Below are 25108 nucleotides of genomic sequence, written 5' to 3'. Positions count from 1 at the left end.
GGAAAGATTAAACAAGTTATAGATGTGCATCTTGTATCTCTAACTTGTCTGGTCATTGATATTAATAGACTGTTTTCTTGCTCCTCACTAGCTATGTCTGGTGTTACCAGGTGTTTTTGTGTTTTACTTTGCTTACTTTGCTGTCTCTGTTACATCTTAATTTCCAACATTCCAGTCCTCTTTCCCTTCCAGTACTGCTACTTGCTCAGTATGGCTTGACATGATTTCACAACAAGCTGGATATTAGCATATTATTATTGTTGTTGTTTAATATTTTATTTTCATAGAATCATAGAATATCAGGGTTGGAAGAGACCTCAGGAGGTCATCTAGTCCAACCCCCTGCTCAAAGCAGGACCAATTCCCAACTAAATCATCCCAGCCAGGGCTTTGTCAAGCCTGACCTTAAAAATCTCTAAGGAAGGAGATTCCACCACCTCCCTAGGTAACCCATTCCAGTGCTTCACCACCCTCCTAGTGAAAGTTTTTCCTAATATCCAACCTAAACCTCCCCACTGCAACTTGAGACCATTACTCCTTGTTCTGTCATCTGCTACCACTGAGAACAGTCTAAATCCATCCTCTTTGGAACCCCCTTTCAGGTAGTTGAAAGCAGCTATCAAATCTCCCCTCAGTCTTCTCTTCTGCAGACTAAACAATCCCAGTTCCCTCAGCCTCTCCTCATAAGTCATGTGCTCCAGCCCCTTAATCATTTTTGTTGCCCTCCGCTGGACTCTTTCCAATTTTTCCACATCCTTTTTGTAATGTGGGGCCCAAAACTGGACACAGTACTGCAGATGAGGCCTCACCAATGTCGAATAGAGGGGAATGATCACGTCCCTCGATCTGCTGGCAATGCCCCTACTTATACAGCCCAAAATGCCATTAGCCTTCTTGGCAACAAGGGCACAATGTTGACTCATATCCAGCTTCTCGTCCACTGTAACCCCTAGGTCCTTTTCTGCAGAACTGCTTCCTAGCCATTCGGTCCCTAGTCTGTAACAGTGCATGGGATTCTTCTGTCCTAAGTGCAGGACTCTGCACTTGTCCTTGTTGAACCTCATCAGGTTTCTTTTGGCCCAATCCTCTAATTTGTCTAGGTCCCTCTGTATCCTATCCCTACCCTCCAGCGTATCTACCACTCCTCCCAGTTTAGTGTCATCTGCAAACTTGCTGAGAGTGCAGTTCATGCCATCCTCCAGACCATTAATGAAGATATTGAACAAAACCGGCCCCAGGACCGACCCCTGGGGAACTCTGCTTGATACCAGCTGCCAACTAGACATGGAGCCATTGATCACTACCCGTTGAGCCCGACGATCTAGCCAGCTTTCTATCTACCTTATAGTCCATTCATCCAGCCCATACTTCTTTAATTTGCTGGCAAGAATACTGTGGGAGACCGTATCAAAAGCTTTGCTAAAGTCAAGGAATAACACATCCACTGCTTTCCCCTCATCCACAGAGCCAGTTATCTCACCGTAAAAGGCAATTAGGTTAGTCAGGCATGACTTGCCCTTGGTGAATCCATGCTGACTGTTCCTGATCACTTTCCTCTCCTCTAAGTGCTTCAGAATTGATTCCTTCAGGACCTGCTCCATGGTTGTTCCAGGGACTGAGTTGAGGCTGACTGGCCTGTAGTTCCCCGGATCCTCCTCCTTCCCTTTTTTAAAGATGGGCACGACATTAGCCTTTTTCCAGTCATCCGGGACCTCCCCCAGTCGCCATGAGTTTTCAAAGATAATGGCCAATGGCTCTGCAATCACATCCACCAACTCCTTTAGCACCCTCGGATGCAGTGCATCCGGCCCCATGGACTTGTGCTCGTCCAGTTTTTCTAAATAGTCCCGAACCACTTCTTTCTCCACAGAGGGCTGGTCACCTCCTCCCCATACTGTGCTGCCCAGTGCAGCAGTCTGGGAGCTGACCTTGTTTGTGAAGGCAGAGGCAAAAAAAGCATTGAGTACATTAGCTTTTCCCACATCCTCTGTCACTAAGTTGCCTCCCTCATTCAGTAAGGGGCCACACTTTCCTTGACTTTCTTCTTGTTGCTAACATACCTGAAGAAACTCTTCTTGTTACTCTTAATATCTCTCGCTAGTTGCAATTCCAAGTGTGATTTGGCCTTCCTGATTTCACTCTTGCATGCCTGAGCAATATTTTTATACTCCTCCCTGGTCATTTGTCCAATCTTCCACTTTTTGTAAGCTTCTTTTTTGCGTTTAAGATCAGCAAGGATTTCACTGTTAAGCTAAGGTGGTTGCCAGCCATATTTACTATTCTTTCTACACATTGGGATGGTTTGTTCCTGCGACCTCAATAAGGATTCTTTAAAATACAGCCAGCTCTCCTGGACTCCTTTCCCCCTCATGTTATTCTCCCAGGGGATCCTGCCCATCAGTTCCCTGAGGGAGTCAAAGTCTGCTTTTCTGAAGTCCAGGGTCCGTATTCTGCTGCTCTCCTTTCTTCCTTGTGTCAGGATCCTGAACTCGACCATCTCATGGTCACTGCCTCCCAGGTTCCCATCCACTTTTGCTTCCCCTACTAATTCTTCCCTGTTTGTGAGCAGCAGGTCAAGAAAAGCTCTGCCCCTAGTTGGTTCCTCCAGCACTTGCACCAGGAAATTGTCCCCTACACTTTCCAAAAACTTCCTGGATTGTCTGTGCACTGCTGTATTGCTCTCCCAGCAGATATCAGAGTGATTAAAGTCTCCCATGAGAACCAGGGCCTGCGATCTAGTAACTTCTGCTAGTTGCCGGAAGCAAGCCTTGTCCACCTCATTCTAGTGGTCTATAGCAGACTCCCACCATGACATCACCCTTGTTGCTCACACTTCTAAACTTAATCCAGAGACTCTCAGGTTTTTCTGCAGTTTCATACCGGAGCTCTGAGCAGAATTGTGCTAGAAACCTAGCTTTACTTTTGAATCCTGAGTATTGTAGTCATCATAGAAGATATATGGTATTATTTGATTCTAGGTGGAAGAGAAGGGTAGTAAGGGGATTTATTTTCATGCCTCTTATTGAATGATGCACACACACACGCATTAGTTGGCTGAGCCTCCAGAAACCTTATGCTCAACAGCGTTGGTCTGTCTGTTATGTGATAACTTTTGAATGCCACATCCAATCAATTCCAAAATTTTTAGGGTATGTTCTAGGTATCAATGGACATTTTGGGGCAAATTGGAAAACTGAAACGGGGGAAATGTTGGACACATGGGGTATGTCTATAGTGCAACTAGATACCCGCAGCTGGCCTGTGCTAGCTGACTAGGGATCGCAGGGCTCGGGCTAAGGGGCGGTTTAATTGCAGCATCGACATTCGGGCTCAGGTTGCAGCATTAGCTCTGGGACCCTCCCACCTCGCAGGGTCCAAGAGCCTGGGCTCCAGCCTGAGCCCAAATGTCTACACCGCAATTAAACAGCCCCTTAGCCCTAGTCTTGCAAGCCCAAGTCAGCTAGCATGGGCCAGCTGCGGGTATCTAATTCAGTGCAGTGGTGACAGGTTTCAGTGGTAGCCGTGTTAGTCTGTATCAGCAAAAAACAACAACGAGGAGTCCTTGTGGCACCTTAGAGACTAACAGATTTATTTGGGCATAAGCTTTCGTGGGCTAGAACCCACCCACGAAAGCTTATGCCCAAATAAATTTGTTAGTCTCTAAGGTGCCACAAGGACTTCTCATTTTTGTTGCTAATTCAGTGTAGACAGACATACTTATGAAGTCCCTGCTATTTGATTAGCACGGGCACAGCTTCAAGCACCTCGGCAATTTAACATGTTGACACCCTGAATAACTTAGCTCCCAGAGAGCAAGACAAAGAATTGTTGATGGGGCGGGGGGGAAATGGAGGGATATGGGGTGCACACAGTCCCTGACCTGTGGGCGATAATGGGGGGTCCCTATTATGTGGGAGGGCAGAATGGGGGAGAAGGGTGAAATGGAGGGAAGAGAATAATAAGAGTTCACCCAGATCCCCTGCCATGGGGGGAAAATGGGAAACCCTGCTATTGGGGGAGGAGGGAATAGGGGCCCACAGATAGGGGAAGATTGGGGAACTCTGATATAGGTGAAAGAAGGGAAGGGGGAGAGAAGGGGTGTACACAGAGCCCCTGCTATTGCGGGGGAGAATGAAGGGGGCCTTGAAATGGGGGAAGAGGAGCTATAAAGAGCCCCTGGCACTGGGGGGGGGGAAGGTGGCAGTGGGGGCACACACAACCCCTGGCAAAGGAGATATTGGGGGGATTGCATGGATTCCTTGAAAAAATGGGAGGGTGGGAGGATGGCTCACAGAGAAATTGTGGGGAATGGAATAGCAGGATACCAGGGCCGCCCAGAGGATTCAGGGGCCTGGAGCAAAGCGGGGGAGCGGACATACTCACCGGGCGGCGCTCCGAGTCTGTGGCGGTGGCGTCGGGTCCTTGAGTCGCTCCGCGTCTTCGGCAGCACTGAAGGACCCGCCGCCAAAATGCCGCCGAAGACCCGGAGCGACTGAAGGGCCCCCCACCGCCGAAATGCCGCTGAAGACCCGGACCACTGCTGGGTAAGTAAAAAGGCGTCTCTAGCCAGGAAAGGGATTCTCAGCCAGGGCTCACGGGGCCCCTGCGGGGCCTGGGATCTGGGGCAAATTGCCCCACTTGCCCCCCCCCCCCCGGGCGGCCCTGGGGGATACAAGGAGCCCCTGGGGTGTGCAATGAACTCAGCCTACATAAGCTACATAGTGAGGTGAGCCCCTATTAGCGGTAGGCTACTGCTCGTTCTCTTGCAACATAATCCATAGATTGGTGGTAGAAAGTGCCCTCATAAAGTTATTTTTATTCACCAGCCTCGCTGGGCTCTAGGACATTATTGCTCTAGGACACCTACTGCATCTAGAAGAAATGGCTTTCTCATGAAATATCACGTACGGGTTGTTACTCTAAGACCATAAAACGTGATTCACTTGTCCTTCTAAGCAGATCTAATTCTCGGTGAACAGCCAGCATAGTAAATCAAAGTGCCATGCACTCACTGCGAAAATAATTTTCAAAGGAAAAATATATATCTTATTCAGTCAAAGGAATATGTGCTACACATCCCCATTATAAATCACGAGTCAGAACCACAGAAGAGTGATTAGTCAACTTCCAGGTATTTTCCATTTGTATTGTCCTGTAAAAGTAAATAGATATTTTTCATTTCTTTGTAGTTGTTAGAGTGAGATATATTGACTGGAGGTATGCCAGGAGCCAGCAACTTTTCATTTTTTGTTGACACTTCCAGATTCCTAATTTTAGGCATACGGAGCATGGAAACAAAATAAAATATTCATTTTTTCTCCCCCACTTCTCTGCCTTTCACAGAATATCTCGATGCATAACACAGTTGGAGGAGCAATGGCAGGACCCGGAACCCACCAGCTCACGAATACTAGGATGCCAAACCATGACACCAGCGTTGTGATTCAACAAGCCATGCCATCTCCACAGTCCAGCTCGGTCATAACACAAGCACCTTCCACAAACCGACAGATCGGGTATGTCCGTTCCCTTTGTTTCTATTTTTTCTCCCTGGCGGTTGTGGCATTGGCCCATATGTTGTGCTCTGGATACTTAAGGAGTATACATAAACATGTGTTGATCCCATCACCACGCAGGGGAGACCCCTACAATATGTGATGCACAGCATGTGGAAAACCAGCCACAGTTCATGCCACTATTCTAAAGCCAATGTCTCTGGTTCTGTAATACTAGATTGTTGTATTTGGATGTACTTCCTGCTTCTTTTTGTTTCTATGTTATTAAATTCCAAGTTCAAAACTGTTCTTAAAACTCTATTGGGAAGAAAGAAGACACATGATATTTCTGGACCATCCTTCCAAGTGCTGAGTGCCCTTACTTTCCATTTACTCAGTTGGGAGAAGATGGTGCTCAGCACATGGCAGGAGGACTCAACACCGTGCAGGATCAGGTCCTCTCTGTTTTGAGCGCTGTATTTATTTGAGGACTGCCAAGAGACAAAGTACAAAGACAATCTAGGAAATATTAAAGTAAATGGAGTTTTGGCAGTGAAGACCTTTTTGAAATGGTGCCTAATTTAAATGATAGATCAATATTTGTTCCCATGTAACTGTGATTTGTAAGGTCTTTTGCTGACTATATTCATACCATGAACAGTTATTGTGTTTACATAAACTTTGTGTTGTCTGTGCCTAAATTTTCAGAACTGCATGCGTAAAAATATATGAAATACATCCACAAAATTTACTTTAATTGCACACGAAGTCACCGTAACTTAAGATAAAAAGACTAGCCATTCGTAAACATATAAACATTGTATATGCCAATTGTGTGCACAGTTTTGCACATACAAGTCTGAAAACTTGGGCCTGTGTGCCTGTGCAACATATAAAAACAGGGATAAACAGCTATAAACATCTAAAACCACTGGAGGTTGCAGAGAATGAAACAGCATTAGAGAGATGATATTGTTGTTTATCTTTTGTAGTTTGATAGTGCCTATTATATGCTTGGCACAGTCCACATACATGAAGACAGTCACTGCCCCAAATTGTGGTTCAAGTCATTGTTGATCTGCTTGCAGATTCTTAAAAGTAAAATTTTAGGGTGAAATCCTGGCACACAAGGCCCCAAATGCAGTCATAACGTACGTTTTCACTCTGCAGGGTTTGGGGAGTCCCACAAGGGGACTTAGCATGCTCTTTTGTACTGCAAAGCAGTGCTCCAGAGTGACTCTGCCTGTGGGATTGGAGAGGGCAGTTTGTGGGCTGGCAGGATGTGGCTAGAGGGTCTTCAAACAACATAGATCCACTTGCCCCAAACACGACTGTGGTGGTGGAAATCTTAGGCAATCTGCTACAGAGGAGTCCCACACCCTAGCCACAGCATGGGGAAGAGAGTTTCAATTCCAACCCCAATGTGGGTCCTCCACACAAAGCTCTCTTACTACTATTCCGGAGTTTACAATGAATGCAGAGATGTATTAATGTATGTGTTTTAGGCAAATATACTATGTAGATGTGCCCATATATATTCAATAGATTGTACATTAACAGTATTTAGTATATAATAATGTTAGCTCTCATGGTCACAAATGATGTTGTAAGATTTAAATACCTTCTACCTGCGTCTCCCTAGCTGAGAGCACCTCCTTGTTGGTGTCCCATTCTCTAAATAGTTTCAGATTTTCAGGGATTGAGCCTCTCAGTGGGAAAGGTTTGCAGATCGTATACTGTTCCCCCCCCTCCCGGTTTAAGAAACAAAACAGTTAGTTACTTTGTTTGTGTTAAGTATGAATAAGCCATCCATTCAGTTTCTACCTTAATGTATCTTGGAGTAAATGACTCCAATTTGAAAAAGAATCTTTAATGCTCAGTGATTGTGTTTCATATTGGACTGCACTTGGCTTCCAAGCAACTATTTAAGTACAATGACCAAGAACTACATGTGGTTTTGCAAGATCCTGTCAATCAGGTTTTGAGTTTGCAACAGTTGGGATTCAGGTTCCATTTGATCAGCTTGAGAAATTTAGGTTAAAAGGACCTGTTTCCTGATCAGTTGCTAGTGTCTGCACTGGGGGATCTTATGTGATGACCAATATCTTAATTCTGTCAAGTTGTTGTTGTTTTGATGTTTTGTCCTGCGATAATCATATCAGGCATGAAGTTTGAGAATGAATTTTGCAACCATGCAGAGTCCTCTGTAAGGTTTTGATTAGGGCTGTCGATTAATCGCAGTTAACTCACGTGATTAACTCAAAAAAATTAAGCGCAATTAAAAAAATGAATCGTGCTTGATCGCAGTTTTAATCACACTGTTAAACAATAGAATACCAATTGAAATGTATTAAATATTTTGGATGTTTTTCTACATTTTCATATATATTGATTTCAATTACAACACAGAATGCAAAGTGTATATTATATTTTATTTCAAATATTTGCACTGTAAAAATGATAAACAAAAGAAATAGTATTTTTCAATTCACCTCATATAAGTATTGTAGTGCAATCTCTTTGTTGTGAAATTGCAACTTACAAATGTAGATTTTGTTGTTGTTACATAATTGCACTCAAAAAAACAAAACAATGTAAAATTTTAGAGCCTACAAGTCCACTCAGTCCTACTTCTAGTTCAGCCAATCACTAAGACAAACAAGTTTGTTTACATTTACAGGAAATAATGCTGCTCTCTTCTTATTTACAATGTCACCAGAAAGTGAGAACAGGCATTTACATGGCACTTTTGTAGCCGGCATTGCAAGGTATTTACGTGCCAGATATGCTAAACATCGTATGCCCCTTCATGCTTTGGCCACCATTGCAGATGGCATGCTTCCATGCTGATGACGTTCGTTAAAAAAAATAATGGGTTAATTAAATTTGTGACTGAACTCCTTGGGATAGAATTGTACGTCCCCAGCTCTGCTTTACCCGCATTCTGCCATATATTTCATGTTCTAACAGTCTTGGATGATGACCCATCATATGTTGATTTTAAGAACACTTTCACTGCAGATTTCACAAAACGAAAAGAAGGTACCAATGTGAGATTTCTAAAGATAGCTACAGCACTCGACCCAAGGTTTAACAATCTGAAATGCCGTCCAAAATCTGAGAGGAGCGAGGCGTGGAGCATGCTTTCCGAAATCTTAAAAGAGCAACACTTCAATGCGGAAACTACAGAACCTGAACCACCAAAAAAGAAAATCAACCTTCTGCTGGTGGCAACTGACTCAGATGATGAAAATGCACATGCGTTGGAACGCACTGCTTTGGATCGTTATTGAGCAGAACCTGTCATCAGTATGGACGCATGTCTTCTGGAATGGTGGTTGAAGCATGAAGGGACATATGAATCTTTAGCGCATCTGGCACATAAATATCTTGCGAAGCTGGCTACCACAGTGCCATGAGAACGCCTATTCTCACTTTCAGGTGACTTTGTAAACAAGAAGCGAGCAGCATTAACTCCTGCAAATGTAAACAAGCTTGTTTGTCTGAGCGATTGGCTGAACAAGAAGTAGGACTGAGTGGACTTGCAATCTCTAAAATTTTACATAGTTTTATTTTTGAATGCATTTTTTAACATAATTCTACATTTGTAAGTTGAACTTTCATGATAAAGAGATTGCACTACAGTACTTGTATTAGGTGAACTGAAAAATACTATTTCTTTTTTGTTTTTTACAGTGCAAATACTTGTAATCAAAAATAAATATAAGCACTGTACACTGTATTCTGTGTTGTCATTGAAATCAATATATTTGAAAATGTAGAAAACATCCCAAAATATTTAAATAAATTGTATTCTATTATTGTTTAACAGTGCGATTAATCGTGCGATTAATTTTTTTAATCACTTGACCACCCTAGTTTGATACTTGGTGTCCAATCCAAAAAACTTCATTTTCTTTACAATACTACCTTGTAAATCATGGGCAGATGTTAAAGCCTGCTCCCAACACAACTTGCAGAATGGATATATCTTGGTCCCATCTCTCCTGATTTTCATTCCTGCATTGTGCCTCATTCACAGTCTCAAGATATCAGATGTTATTTTACAAGATGCTTGGATATCAATCAGAGGATCTTTCATCTTTTGACTATGTATTTCAGCTAATATACTGATAGGGGGTCAGTATCTTTAACCATTGTCATTCCAATCTGAGTTTCTGATCTTCCCATTTTGGCCAGGTCATCAGCTACCCTCACTCCTGTATACACCAATGTGTGATGGTAAAGACCATCCCCCACTGGGGTGTTCCAGAGGAAATCTCTAGCTAATTGGTCTCTGGCAACCATATTCCCACCACTCACCATTCTGTCATGTGATTGATCAATATGAGAGTGCTGAAGGCTGTGTCTAGAGATGCTGTATTGAGAGACATTTGTCAGCATCTTTGTTCTTTACGTGAATGAGGCCTGTGACACAACCTCCAAAATATTCCATTCTCACCTCATTGAAGGTGGTTTTGTGTTTTCCTGGTGTGTCCAAGGAGATAATTGCTGCATTTTGGATATCATCTATTTCCCAAAATCTTGAGCACCCTTGTTGTTTGTCTCTTTTTGTTTAGACTTTTCCCTGTGGGCCCTGCTGCATTTATTCAAAGAACATATCTTGTCAGTTCCATTATCTTCATTTTATCAGTTCTAAATATGGTAAGGATTGTAGTCAGGACTTATCTTGGAGGAATACAGACCAGCCAGTGGTTTCAATATTAGGAAACTGATGGTAAAGTCAGAGATGGTCTATAACTAGAAACATAATTACAAGCAGACCAAAGTTTGGTGGTTTTGGTTTGGGCCTTTAAAAAAAAATTAAGATCAAGGTCCTGGTGCAGGTTTTGAACACCTCAGAGTCAGATGTGTTTGGATCTCGGGCTTTGGTTTGGGCCCATATGTGTGTAAAACTTTAGGAAAGGTTGCTCCCTCCTTCCCTCAAAATGAAAGCGTGTACTTACCTTAAACATGAATTGCCCCAGAGAATGTGCCTTTTAATGAACATGAACGGTTATAGAGAGCAACTGAATAAAATTCCTTTGGCTTCAGTGGGAGCAGAAGCAGGCCCCAAAGGTTATATAGAACCATCTTGTAACAATATTCTGATTTTTATCACAACCACAGATATTTAAGTGTCAAAATATGGCCAAGCCACCTGCAAATGTTTTCAATGGCCAGAGTCCAACAAAAACAGCAAACAGCAATGAAAGTCTGCCTTCAGACCCTGTACTTGGGCTGTGCTCCAGCAAGAGAGGCTGGGACCCACCTGTGCCCACGCACATTTTGTTTCATCGTGAGAAGTGGGTGTGTTCACAACAGCTGGGATACTCGACTGGATGTTGTTTGTCCTCCTTCCTCTCCTTTCCCTCCCTCCTCTTCCCCATGCTCTGGCTCTGAAGGCTTGCAAATAAAATATTATATTGATACAAGGCATGGAAAACATGACAGGATGAGGATAGTTAAGAAAGACTTACTGAGACAATATATACACATTGTTTCAGATATTAAATAGATGCTGCTACTGAACAGGCACCGAGCCAAATCAATCAGAAGAGGGGAGGAACATGAAGAGTAATAACTTTAAAAAAATGCAGGGCATTGGCTAATACCTTACCCATCATATACCCAGTTGAGAACACGCAGCCGTATTATTATTGCAGCAAGCTGGCAGGCAGGTATAAACATCCCAGATAGTATTTATGTGGTTAGGCAGTCCTTACCCAAGGGAAAAAAAATAACATGGGAGGAGTTTTGTAACTAGTAACTACTTGTGCTGAAGAAAATCATTCGAGGAACACTTAACAGTGAAGGGTGTCTTTGGTTGATTAATAGCACATTGTTTGGAGATTAGCTGCACAGTGTCAAAACAGTAAGGCATACCCAGTGAGGGGAAAAAAATGATTTAAGACCAGCATTCATCAAAGGTATGGAAAGGCAGATAAGCTGAATCAGCACCCTACTCCAGATATGAGACTTGTATTAGAATGTACAATGGCTGAGTTTGTCATTTTATTATAACTATATTTCATGCAATTCATGCAGTTTCGTAATAGTGTCTTAACCGAGGAATGGGAAAATAATAGTAAGGCAAGTTACTGACAACATGATATTCTCTGTGCTTTATCTGTGGACTTCTTTGGCTAGTGTAAGACAGCTTTTTCCATAGTAGTTAACAGTCTGTTTAATAGGTGGCTACAGCCTTCCTGGAAAATGTACGCTTCTTTTTTTGAAACTGAGTGGGAGATATAACTGGTACTCACTATGTCTGTAGCAGAAGCACTGGTACAATTCTGTAGCTGAAATGGAACAAAAAGAGAGGATTTGGTGTTATTATATACTGAGAACCAATAGTGTGCTTAGCACTTTACTAAACATAGAGGGAGACCTGACCAGTATAGCAATGAGATTAGAATCTAAAAGTGACAGACAGCACGGTTCGTATAATAAACACTATTATCAGAGGAACATTTCAAGACAGACATTTTTTATGAAGACAAAGTGGCCGTTTGGCACAACATCGGGGAAAGAAATTGTAGCAGTATCTGGTAGAATGGAAGAGCGTGAACAGAGAGAGTGGGAGAAGGAATTAAGAGAGTTTTTGGAATGTGGATTGGGAGAAGAAGATCCCTGACGGTGAGGATGAGAAGCTAGAAGTGGCAAGGTGAGAGGAGCCTAATGAAGGGGTTTAAAAAGGGAGTGAAATCATCAGTAGTTGGCAAGGAAAATTGGTTTATCAGCGGTTATGGGTTGCAGAGGGCAAGATGAGAGGCAGGGAGGAAGGGGAGAGATGAGACGTTTTCAAGAGTCAAGCAAGGGGCCAAGACCTAGCTCAAAGCTGTTTGGAAGCCTTGGGGCTGCATAGTCCCTTGAACCATTGACAAAACAAGATGATCTCATGGTGCGGGTGCCTCTGTGTGCTTGAGAGCCAAGGTGCCGAAGGCAGGGGAGCCATTCAAGCCACCCAGCAGCCCTCCCACACAGCACCAGTACATCTGCCCCACGATCCCTCCATGCATTCCACTGTCCCCCACATCTCCACTCACTCTCATGGCTGCCCATGTCGCCTTTTCCCACCTGCTCCTTCTACTTCCCTGCTCACCCTCTTTCTCCTGGGGGAGGACAGCTCCATGATGCGGGGCATGGAGAGTTAGTGGCCACACAGAGGGATATAAGGATCAAATAGGTTTATAGGGGGGCACAGCAGATTAGGAGACCATCTATGTCCCTATCCATGCCTCGAAGCTTTATGAGACTTCCTCATCCTTCCTGGCTGTAGTTTTGGTCCAGTGACCCTTAGTTGCATGAGATATGGACTCTCCCCTTTTCTGTCATTAGTTTGTATCACTGTTACCAAGCAGGCTTGAGCTGGAATTCCATCACAACGCTACGAGCAGCAGCCACAAGCTGACACTCGGTGACACTCAGGTGAAATGATTACAAATGAAGCATTCGTAGAAAAAGGTTGTGCCCAATAAAATAATTCTAATATGGAAGTATGATATTATGGGGGGGTGTGACATATAGCATGACAAAACATTCTTTCAGGCCATTTCCTCCCCCCCCCCTCCGCTCCCCCATAGTTGGTTGGTGCTTGCCAAGATCTGCATACACACCTACACAACACATGCTTGAGAACTCCTCCCTCTGTCTCCTACTACTACTTCTCCTGGTTGTTTGCATTGAGAAGATTCATGAGCTGCTGACTTAAATCCTCTGAGACCCTTCTGACACTGCTGAGTCAGGAAGAAAAAGAAACACCGCCAGTGGCTCAGCCAGTGTACAATAGGGTTAATAACATCTCACACACATCCAAAACCATATACTCCCTTACCTCCCCAATGTCTGTTTCTTACTATAAGGTCCCCAGGGAGATTCTGGGCAATAAGGTATATCAAGATGACCTTCAGGGGAGTGATTGGAAGATCAGTAGCTATTTAATAAATAGCCTGTCAACCAGGAATGGAGACTTCTTATCTGACTTTTGAAATTAACCCCTGTACTGAAGTGTAAGTGTGTGTGTGTATGTGTGTGTGTGTATAATGATGTGGGTTAAATTTACTAATGAATACTCTCTCTCTTTGAAAATGCCGCTGCTAATTTGGAACGAGTCATTAATTTCTCATTTAAAAATGTGGCACCTAAGCTGTTGTGTGGATTTGTGGTGCTGCTTTTTATTATTGTTGTTTTTTCTTACTAGAAGGAAGCTCTTTCCATGTTAGCAGAAATTTCCTGTGTACGTTTTTTATCCCTTGAGTTTTTATGTCCTTTTTGTGTGTGTGATATTAGTGCTGTAAGTTTCCCAACCTTCAGCTGCTATTCTTCCTTCTTTTTTCTATACATTGATGTTTTCTGTTTCAGGCTTGGTTGGCATTCCTAGGCTTAGTCTCAATCTCTCTGCGGAGAAGGGAGTATTAGGTTGCCTCTTTAGAAAACTTGTCCTGCTGATCAACAAAAATGTGATGTTATAGTGTACTGGACCTGTTACAATGTCCAACCAAAAGTATTGATACCTCATAGAATTGGGTCAATTCTCACATCTCAGTAACAGTTATAATGTAGGTGATACACTTGATAGTCAGGGAATACAGATTTACTTAACTCTGACAATCTGTATCTCTTACATACGTTCAGTAGATATGTATACTGTACACATCTTTTCTAAAGGTGTCCTCAAAATTTATAGTCATAAATTTACACCCTTCTTTGAACTAAAACAGATGTAAAATCACTTTCGGGTGGAAAAGCATCTTAAAGTCACAGTGGGTTTGATACAACAGGTCAAGTTTTTCCTAGACCAGGAAAGATCATTAGATTTCTGCACAGCTGAAGTGCACAGCTCTGCTCTTCATCACACAGGCTTCCACTTAACATGCTCTAATGCGTGATCCCAATATGTGATTTATCCGAGTGTCAGCCCCTTATGATTCGTACCTAATCTGCAGTAAAACGCTAAATCAAACAATATAGACCTTTCTTTTTGTCTGCTGGTGTATGTCTGCTCTACCTTCTGCCGCAAAAGCAAATTAATTTGCAGATTCTGGAGGGCAAACATGCCTTGAGATGCTGCCTCAGCCCATATAATTTCAAAGAAATGATAAAATGTGTGGTGGTGGTGACTTGCTAGTAGAAATGAATGAGTACAAAGCAGAGAAGAGATTTATGTATTCTGAAGAACCCTGATTACTTTCTCGCTACTCAGTAAAAAGTTATAGACTGCTCTGTTTTTCCAAGAGAAGAATCGGATTCGGTATTGATGTAGTGAATAATAATGCTTACTTCTTTCATCAGTAGATCTTAAAGGATTTTGCAAAGGATGTAAGTTTCATTCAGCAAAGCCTTAATGATTATTTTCTACCTGTATGTGATTGAAAAACAGTGATGACTGGTCAGAGAGAGGGTCTAGGAAACGGTGGGTCTAGGAACATTTATGGGTCATATTTTACCATCTGCTCTAGGAATTATTTGGGGGAAGTTCTTTGGCCTTTGTTATAGAAGTGGTCAGACTAGATGATCACAATGGTCCCTTCTGGTCTTGGAATCTATGAATAAATAGAACTCCCCATTAATTTAAATGAAGTGTTTTGCTTAAAAATCAGTCACATAGCGTGGCCCCATATTAAGAAATGTTTGATATGATATTTATGGATAAGGTAAGGATGCATTTTGCAAAGCATTACTTAGTAGGTATGAGTTAGCATGGATTTATCAAAGATAATTACATCAGATAAATATATTTTAAAAAATGAAATAACTATTGGTGATAGAGAACAAATAGTTTTATTGTATCTAAGTTTTCAGGAAACTTTTGTCAAAGTTCCACATGAATGGTTATTATTTTAAACTGTCTTAAGATGGTACTGGCTATTAGGTAAAACCTGACGGTGAATTTAAATGTGTGCATTCTTGATGGATGGAGGGACGGTGCCTGTCAGAGAAAACCGACTTCAGAAGGGGGCCAGTCTGATTGTTTTTTGGGAACAATCTCCACCCTTAGATCCTGATCCTGCTGTCACAGAATCTTACTCACGTGAATACAATAGAACTCTGCCAGGGCATAATGTTCCTGATTTATTTTGGAGAAAAACAAAGGGAGAAATCTGTGTGCTGTTACCAACTTTCTCTGTTGCAAGTGAAGTGCCGTGATAAGGTCCATACATATTTAGCAGGACTTCAAAATGTTTTCAGTAGACAATTCTCCAACTAAGTTAAGAAGTGGGTTTCCACTTGGCTGTTAGCCATTGGAGAGTTGTCTGTGCTTCCTGGGGAATCTTAGGTTATTTTCTTTTTCTTTTTCTTTCTCTGGTTATTTAACCGTAGCATCCCAAATAGCCAATAATATAAATGTGAGGGCTCAAAATAGCCAGCTCACTCCTTTCCTCTAAAATAACTGAGGTATAGGATGTATGTCAGGAAAATGCAATAAAGGAACATGAATATATGAAATCAAATTCACTTTCCTAAAAAGTTGTGCACGTTGTTTTGTTTTGAAAGCCAAACTTTCCTTGACATCAGAGGGTGCAGGATGAAGCCCAGAATCAGGTTTCTGGTGTTACTATTTTTGTTTGTGAATTTATAATTTTCTTCCTGTGAAGTTTTCTCTAAAGTTCACTTGGAAGTCCCTGTTTCTGTGAACTTTCTGGCTAATAAATTTATTCATGTATAATATGTGCAATAAGGTAACACAAAAGGGACACAAACGCCATCGAACTAAGTTTGTCAGTGAATATTTTTTGCAATATGCATCAAATTGTAATAATTATGTAATTATGAACTGATTTTTTTTATCTCCAACCAATTACACTATACAATATACTGGCTCAATTGCAATGTACAATATAGTGTCTGAAAGTATTCAGAAATCAATTAAACATGCATTTCTGCACAGAATCTCATGTTAATGAAAGTCATATCAGAGCTGGAGCCATGGGGAAATAACAAAGCCCATTGAAGATATAGAGCTTTTGGTGAATAATATATGGACATTATTTCCTTTTCATTCAGTGCTGATGTTAAACTCAATGGGATTCTCCCTTTGACATGCACACACAACTCCCAATAAGGAAAGGAAAGAGCATGTTGTATTGATAAGGAAGAGGCTCAGATTAATATTAAAGGACAACGTTTTTCTTTGTTACGATAATTAAATTCCAGTGGATGTTATAGATCTTGGACAGTCTATAGAATGTTTTAAACATTACTAAGTTGGAAATTTACTGTAGTTTTTTTAGTTTCTAACAAATGCAAACTGTAATCAAGTGCAGTTTCTAAAGTGGTTTATATTAAAACCCACAGCATGACAATAATTTAGATTCTGGTTAAGTTTGCTAATGGAGTGGAGCTTGAATTTTTCAGTCATGTACCCAGGGAATATTTGTCCACAGCACAAAAACACCACCAGTTTTGGCATGGCTTATAATGATTGGCAGTCTCTACTGAAGAGAGGTTGGAGATTTCAATGGTACGGTAATATGGAGGTATATCGGCAGAGCTGTGAATGGGAAACTTGCACAGCAGCTGCATGCACTGGGTCAGGCCTATGTTCTAAATTCCCCATTTTGTATTGTAGAGATATGAACCGCGGGGTTAGTGTCCCTGTAAGAGTTTCCTTTTTGGATATGTTGAACTTCTTCCAGAGATTATTATTGTGAATCACTCAGTGCAATGTTTCGGGACGTGTTAATGAGCATCAGATGAATGGGCCGAAGGTATCAAGATTCTTTAGGAGTTTAAAAATGTTTTTTGTTAAATTAAACAAGCCATTATATTTAAAATATTTATATAAAATTTTAAGAAATGAATCACAGATTTAAATGCATAAAGAATGTGGTCAAAATTGAGCCAATTTCCTATAGAATCTCATTTAATATTCTTGATTTGGGCTCGTTTCATGTAGTTTGTTGGCCTGAGGTTACATGGTACAGGTTTTAAATTAAGCCTGGACTGAACATATGTGATTGAGAGCTAGGTCATACACTACTGAGTCTAAAGAACCTGTTGTGGAAAACTTTTAATCTCTTCTTGATTTCTTAAAATTTCCTTGTAGAACATTTTATTTTCTTCTTCCCTTTCAACCATGAGTTCCAGGCCCATCTAAAAAAGAGAGGTAGAATATCTGTGAGTTCTTATATGCTATCTGTTGGGGACATCAGTATCAGAAGCAGGATCACATTTCTGCTGCAAAGTAGTAAAGGAGCACACTGCATGCTGGGCAATTGCAAAACCCACTATTGGTGGAAACTGATAGTGAGTTCTCTTGTCTGTGTCACAACACATGCTGAAGTGATGCCACGAGGGATTATGAGGTATGAATTCTGGGCTCCATGACAGAGATGAAAATCCATGCTTGTTGCCAGTTTTCCCTTGGGCTCTTTCATAGTTCCATTGTTCCGATATGGAACTTATGACTCAAAGGATTTGAGTTAAAATGTAGTAAACAAGGTTCAGCCCAGTGGCCATGAGAAAGTTGGTGTCGGTTTCCAGTCTGGGCTCTCTTTCTGAAGGCCAAGCTAACTGGGGCTAACTCGCCCCATTGGGTAGATTAAGGAGCACCTCATAGAACAGTTGTTAGAGAATTTTTCACCTGTTCAATATACCTTGGGTAACAGACAACATTTTTTCAGAGGTCAAATAGAGTTCTCTCATCCTTCAAAGCCCTGGGGTCTGTGGCTGCTGGTTTTCCTCAGTTCCAGAATTTAGAGGAAGCACAGAGAGATGAGATCTCACACACTTCTGATATTGACTATCTCTTGCCAAACAAAATCTTGAAGATCATAAGAACATTTTAATTTCATTTTAGCTTTATAATTCTTCAAGTGACTAGTAGTGAGGAGTAAACTTTAAAGTTGGAAGTTCTCATAGGGCTTGATACAACAAACCCAGTGAGTTCAGTGGAAAAGTTTGGATGCTTACTGAAAATGTTTTTAAACTACGCGGGTACTACGTGGGTTAGCAAAATTGAGTTTGAAAACCCACAATAATAGGTTTTCCTATTTAATTCTTGTGCTTCCAGTCTCCTAGACAGTTAGTTTGCTATGGCAGGGACTGTCTTTAATTTGCTACTTCCTTGTACATCTTTGTTTGGGGCAGCCAGATACTTCCTGTAATGCAAATAATACATAAACATATCAATCCCCACCAGAAATGCAGAGAGAACAAAAAAGTAGGTGGGAAAAAGACAAGGAAAAAGCTAATAATGTTTTCGAACCTCAAAAAAGTTCATTTCAGATTCAGTTTGAATAATGGGTGAAAACGTGTTTTAGTCAGTTCACCGTTCCCTATGACTAGATCGGGGAAGTGTTTTTTCAGTCCTCAAAGACAGCATAAATAATCCAAAGCCAACAGACCTTTCCTGCAATGACAATAGATACTGCATAATACCTGTCACTGTTGTATTAATATCTTTCCTGCCCCTGCCATGTTCTGCTTGCATGTGATTCATCAGGAAAGCACAGATACTCCTGCTATGTTTACAGGCTTCTCTGTTGCATGGTTCTATAGTGGACAGAATGCCAAAACAAGGCTGCCAAGAATGTTTATTTGTAAACCTTGTGAGTGTAATGGTAGAGGTATGCAATGGTAGAAGGGTGGGTGTGCATATGTGCGTATGCGCACAGCAGAAATTACTCTGGAGAAAATCACTACTAGTAAGGAATGTTTGATGAGAGAGCCCCAGGACACCGTGGACACTTCTTGGGGATTTAATGATGAAAGATGTAGAACTTTTCCAAAAGTTTAGAACTTGTATGTTGAAAAGCAAACAGTTTTCTCAGGTGTAAAAATTCCTTTTCCCGAACTAGATGACTTTCTGTAATATTTTTTCATTACTCATTTCTTTGGACCTGGTCATGCATCTGCTTACTTGGACAAAACTTCCATTAACTGCAGCGGGAACTTTTGCCTAAGTGAGGACTGCGAGATCAAGTCCAAAATTTCTAAGAAATAAATAGCTCTCTTTAATTTCTATGAGCCTTTAGAAACTGTGAACTCTTCAAATTTTGATGAGCCCTTTATTTCTAGACAGTTCCAAACTGTGGTTTTAAGGTGATCAGTATCAGATATTAAACTAATTATTTATTGATTTATTATTGATTTATTAACATAAGAACGGCCGTACTGGGTCAGACCAAAGGTCCATCTAGCCCAGTATCCTGTCTACCGACAGTGGCCAATGCCAGGTGTCCCCAGAGGGAGTGAACCTAACAGGTAATGGTCAAGTGATCTCTCTCTTGCCATCCATCTCCACCCTCTGACAAACAGAGTCTAGGGACACCATTCCTTACCCATCGTGGCTAATAGCCATGAATGGACTTAACCTCCATGAATTTATCCAGTTCTCTTTTAAAAGCTGTTATAGCCCTGTTGATAACGGAGGAGTCCCAAAATAACTGTGAGCAACTTGAATATTTTTTCATCCTGCTCTTTAAAAATAAGTATTCTCCATTCCAAAAGTCAGAAAGCTAGCAGCCGTAGTCAAAAGGACTTGCAGTTCTTTTACCATTCAAATGATTTTTCAGACGACCAAGAAACTCTGTAAAAAAGATAGTCAAAGAACATCGTGTAACCACATACAGGCCATCCACTGCTTCTCATGAGCCACTCTGCTCAGAATTGTAGCAGAGGTGTTCTCACATGCAGATGTAGCTCTGCTTCATAACTGGGCCACAGTAGCAGAGAAGTATGAAAATTCGTTCTTCAATATGCCTTACTTTTTAGTAGTAGGGATACAGACCCAGGACAGAGCAGAAATACTACCGTTTCATCCCACAAGGGAATGGGGGATAAGAAACTACAACAGAGGAGAAAGGGTGAGCAAATAATGAGTCAGCACCCCTAAGGCAATACGATGTATTGGCTACTGAGCAGAAACCCCAAAATAGTTGTAATCCAGAATGCCAATCTGTCATTGAGGATTTCATGTTTGGCTGCAACTCTTCTTTCCAGTCAGTTCTGTATGAGAATATTACAACAGAGAACATGCCAATATATGTCTGATATTTGATGCATGATATTTGATCATGTAAAACACTCTGCATATGCACACCATACACACACACTGAGACTGCAGGATTGCACATGAGCAAAGTCTTTTATTACCAGATGGAACACCCGGCTACGTCCAGTTTGATGGGGGCTGTAGCCCTAAAAGGGTCTGAATTTGTAATCTCAAAAGGGACCAGATTAAAGTGCTGTCACCATACAGTGGAAAGCCATGTACTGTAACTGAGAGCAAGCAGTTCAGATTGCGCTCTCAGATTCTTTGTATTAGCCTTATCAGATCGGGCCATCAGAGAGCAAATAGATAGGTAAGTCTGAAAGACCTCTGAACCCAATTAAAGTTATACCACAAAGAAATCAAATTCATGTGGTTTGCATTTCAGAAAGTTACATTTGGTGGATTGTACTTACTTTTATTCGGTAACCTAATGCAGACCATGTGAACATTCGAAATGCTTTTAACAGTTAAACCAGCTCAAATAACACAGAACCAGAGCAGCAATAAAGAATGAATTAAGACTGATTGCAACTGCATCCAACATTTTTTCCTCTGTCCCTTAAAAGTATATTTACGTTTGTTGTAATTGTGTCTTCAGCTGTTAGCAATGCAATAGCGATTATTTACCTTTTTAAAATAGATGTTTAAAATGACTAGTTTAAAATTTGGCCTTAATCTGCAGTTTGTTTTTATTTGTGCAGTGTTGCAGGGTAAATCTGGATATACTGCGGAACCAACAGTTTGTATTAGTGGTCAAACACCTGTAAGATGCTGGCATTGAAAACCCTGGGCAAAATAAGAACAAAAATATACGAGACTGAGAAAATCAGTGTTTGGTTTGAATAAATTGCCTGCTGATTTTCTTGTTTCATTTGCCAAGTGCTTTTAGTTCTCTGTCATTCTATGTTCATTTCATGTACATAACAAATCAACATCAAACGGATGCAGGGTTAGTTTGTTTGCTACTTTTGTTTTACCTTTTGCTTGCAAAAAGCAATTGCATAAAGATGTTGAGCCCTTCCCCTAGGCAGAATATCACAGGGGGAGATGTGAAGGGCCAGCTAAGTATAATCCCTTCTTCTAATGCAGTACATTTCATTAGTAGATCTCAACGTTCTCACACCCATTAATGGATTTACCCTCACAACATCTCTGCAAGGTAGGGAAGTACCCATGTGACAGATTGGGAACTGAGGCACAGAGAAAATAAACAGGCCTTGCCCAGGGTCACACAGGAAGTTTGTGGATGAGTAGAGAATCAAACCCAGGTCTCCAAAGACCTACAGTAGTGCTGTGACCACTGGACCACCCTTCCTCTGTCACTACCCCCCCCCCCCCAGTGCTTCTAACTTCAGTAAAGTGGTATAGTTTACCTCCAAAGGCAATAGGCAGAGCTAACATTAGGCATAAGCAAACTTAGCGATTGTGTAGGGCCTTGAGCAGCTCAAGAGAGCCCCCATTTGCTTTTTATTATGTGTTGTGTGTGGGGGAGATGGGCCAGAATAGTCCTGCTTAGGGCCCTCAGTGGACTAGCACCAGCTCTGGGAGGAATTCAGGGGCATTCAATAGGTAAGTTTCACACTGTGCTCAATCCTATGCTTTGCCAGGGCCGGCTCCAGGCACCAGCTTACCAAGCAAGTGCTTGGGGCGGCCACTCCGGAGAGGGGCGGCACGTCCAGCTGTTCGGCGGCAATTCGGCGGACGGTCCCTCACTCCTGCTCGGAGCGAAGGACCTGCCGCCGAATTGCTGCCGCAGATCGCGATTGCGATCGCAGCTTTTTTTTGTTTTGTTTTGTTTTTTGTTTGGCTGCTTGGGGCGGCCCAAACCCTGGAGCCGGCCCTGTGCTTTGCACAACAAAAACTCCCAATGGCTTCAGTGAGATTTTTGCCCGATTAAGAGAAGGGCATCAGGCCCACAGATTTTTGTAAAATGTCTATTGTTCTCATAGACTCCATCCTGAAGAAAGAATTTTTGGGAGGAAAAAAAAATGAGACTTAGGGGGCCAAATTCCACTCTGTTCCATGGCACAGAGCCAGTTGGAGATCAGTGAATGAGCCAGACTTCCTGACTTCGGAGCACAACTGCAATCCCGGGTAAGATAGCTATTTCCCTCAGCAGCTGTCTTGGTATGGCTTTGTAATAGCATTACTCCAGCCACTGCCTCAGTTGGGAAGTCTGGAACTCTGCCTTCTCTACACCTCCCAGGCCTTTGGGGATGATGTTGGGGAGACCTCGCACATGCACAGAGCCCCTTGCCATTTAGATTCAAAATTGGGCTACTTTTAAATTGTTTCATTTTGATGAGGACTGGTCTCTTCCTTTTAAATATGCACTCTGTGTCATTGAGAATTTTTTTTTTAACGGCTGCTGTTTTTATGAAACTTGCAAAATAAATGTTCAGACTCCCTTGCAGACTCTGCCAGAGCACATGCAAATTCAAGTCCTAGAGCTATACTGATGTTAGTTTCCTTTGGACAAATAATAAAGGGGGGGGGAGACTCGTGTTAATTTCAAGTCTGTCAGAAACCTCCTTTGGTGGCGAAAAAATCATGCTTCTCACAGTATGACAAACCATGTAAGATTAGTAAATAGTCAGTAATTTGTAGAGTCCACTGTCCTATAAGCCTGAAGATCATGTTCATTCACACATATGGAACTGAAATGTTAATTGCATGCACTGTAAACTGCATTTACTGTTTCTTTAGCACCTTTAGTGAAGGCGAGGTGATGGGATTAACCCTGGATGCTAGACACTGCCACTGACTTGTTGTGTAATCTTGCACGTGTCACTAAGGCCAAAATTTCAGAAGTACCGACAATATTATCAGCCCCAAACATCCAAAATCATGAGATTGGGCTAAAAATCGGGTGATGTTTTAAAAAATTTGGGATGTGTTTTATTTGCCTTCTGGCTCTTTAGGGCACAGTTGGGTCATGTGTTCTAGCTTTTCTCTGCAACCCTGAGGGCTAGAAACCTTTTCAATTTATTTTTTAAATGAACGATGAGATTCTTATGTAATCAAATGGCTGTGGGAATAGAGGCTCTAAGAAAAATACCAAAAATTGAAAGACTCTTATGGAAGTTAGCGATGCCCTGATTGAGTGCTCCAGTTTTAGGTGCTTTACAGTGTCAATCTTAAGGGGATCTGATTTTCTGAAGATGGGTGCTCAGTCCTTTTTCTTGAGAGCTGCCATGCATGAAAATCCAACAACATATTCATAAAATGTTCTTATTGATAAAGTTGTGAAAAATAATAGGACATCTCTTCCCCCCAACTCTGGCTAAAAGATTTGACTTGGCATTTGTTTTTTAAAGGATGTTGTGGCAACTTTTTGTTTTTTCTGAAAACGCTCACATTGATAATAGTATTCAGATGTCTGTATTACACTTTATCTCTTCAAAATACTGTCCAAATAATAACTAATTAGTACTCAAATCTCCCATGTGACTAAATACATACTGTTCCTATTTTACAGATGGGAAAATGAAGAAATGGAGAGCCAGGTTCCTATGTCAATAACTGTGTGACCTTGGGAAAGTCACTTAATCTCTCTGGACCCAACTCTGATCTCAGTTCCACTGGTTTCTTTGGTTAAAACTAGTGGAACGGAGATCAGAATCAGGCCCACAAAGGTTAAATGACTTTCCCAAGGCCACACAGCGAGTCAGTAACAAAATGGTGTTAAAACTCCTAACTGTATGCTATAAAGTTTGTTTACAGTATAGCTATTCTTGAAGCATTGTCTTCTGTCATATACGCATGCTATTTTCTCATACTATTTCTGTACAGAACATAAAGAGATAATGGGCCAAATTCAACCAACTGAAACCAATGGAAGAACATGTTGGGTTGAATTTGTGTTATTGGCAATTTTACATCCTCAAAAACTCCAAGAAAAAGATAACTTCAGTGATAAATAACAGTGTTTAAATAACATGTTTAAACACTAACTATTTGAAGAATTAGAAGAGTATTCTTTCTTCCTCCCCTCACCAAAATGATCTAACTTTCAAAGTCTCTCACAGAGATTGAGCAGGAGAGACTATCTGGCTCACGCCTCCTTAGTTCAGCAGATGTAGCCTTGGGAATAATTTAAAATACCACATACAGACCTATGTTGCACACAAAGTGAAGTGGAACAAATCTGCTGCTTTTGTACTGAAGGCAGGGGGTAGTAGGAGGGAAGTTTTGTTAATCTTTCATTTTAGTCTAGCTGAAGTTTACTGGATTCATGAACCTAGCAAACAATATCACAGGGATTACCAGGCTCTGTGGGAAATCTTCAGTTGCATCGTTTTCATCTCATCTACCACGTTGACTTATGCCAAGTTATCCTAATCAAGACCTAATGCATTATAAAGCTTGTAATAAAACATATGGGTTTCTCTGAAAGGGGAAAGAGGCTTCCTTTTTGATTGGATAGCTACGCTCAAATACTTTATGTAGCAGGGCTGGTGGAGTGGAGGGGGAGAGCTGAGAACTGTGAATAACTGCAAAACATTTGGAAACACTTGTTCAAGCTCTAATGCTCTTTCACCTTCACCCCTCTCTGCTTCCCTCTCAACGTGCAAGGAAGTAGTGGGTGAAAGGTTGAAACGAACTCCTTTGGGTT

General features: G+C 41.5%; 1 protein-coding gene across 2 annotated transcripts in view; it reads left to right on the top strand.

The window, feature by feature from the left end:
* The window catches only part of CREB5 (cAMP responsive element binding protein 5), a 353979-nt gene that overhangs the window by 107706 nt on the left and 221165 nt on the right, over positions 1-25108 (top strand). For both annotated transcript variants that reach the window (XM_026649400.2, XM_026649399.2), the window contains exon 5: positions 5344-5516. In XM_026649400.2, coding sequence (XP_026505185.1) covers positions 5344-5516 — 173 coding nt within the window. The remainder of the gene's footprint in view (positions 1-5343; positions 5517-25108) is intronic.

The sequence above is a fragment of the Terrapene carolina genome, unplaced genomic scaffold (genome assembly GCF_002925995.2).
Source record: "Terrapene carolina triunguis isolate 2854851 unplaced genomic scaffold, T_m_triunguis-2.0 Scaffold84, whole genome shotgun sequence".
Taxonomy (NCBI): domain Eukaryota; kingdom Metazoa; phylum Chordata; order Testudines; family Emydidae; genus Terrapene; species Terrapene triunguis.
The sequence above is the reverse complement of the archived record's forward strand: the minus strand, read 5'-3'. Positions and strand labels throughout refer to the sequence as shown.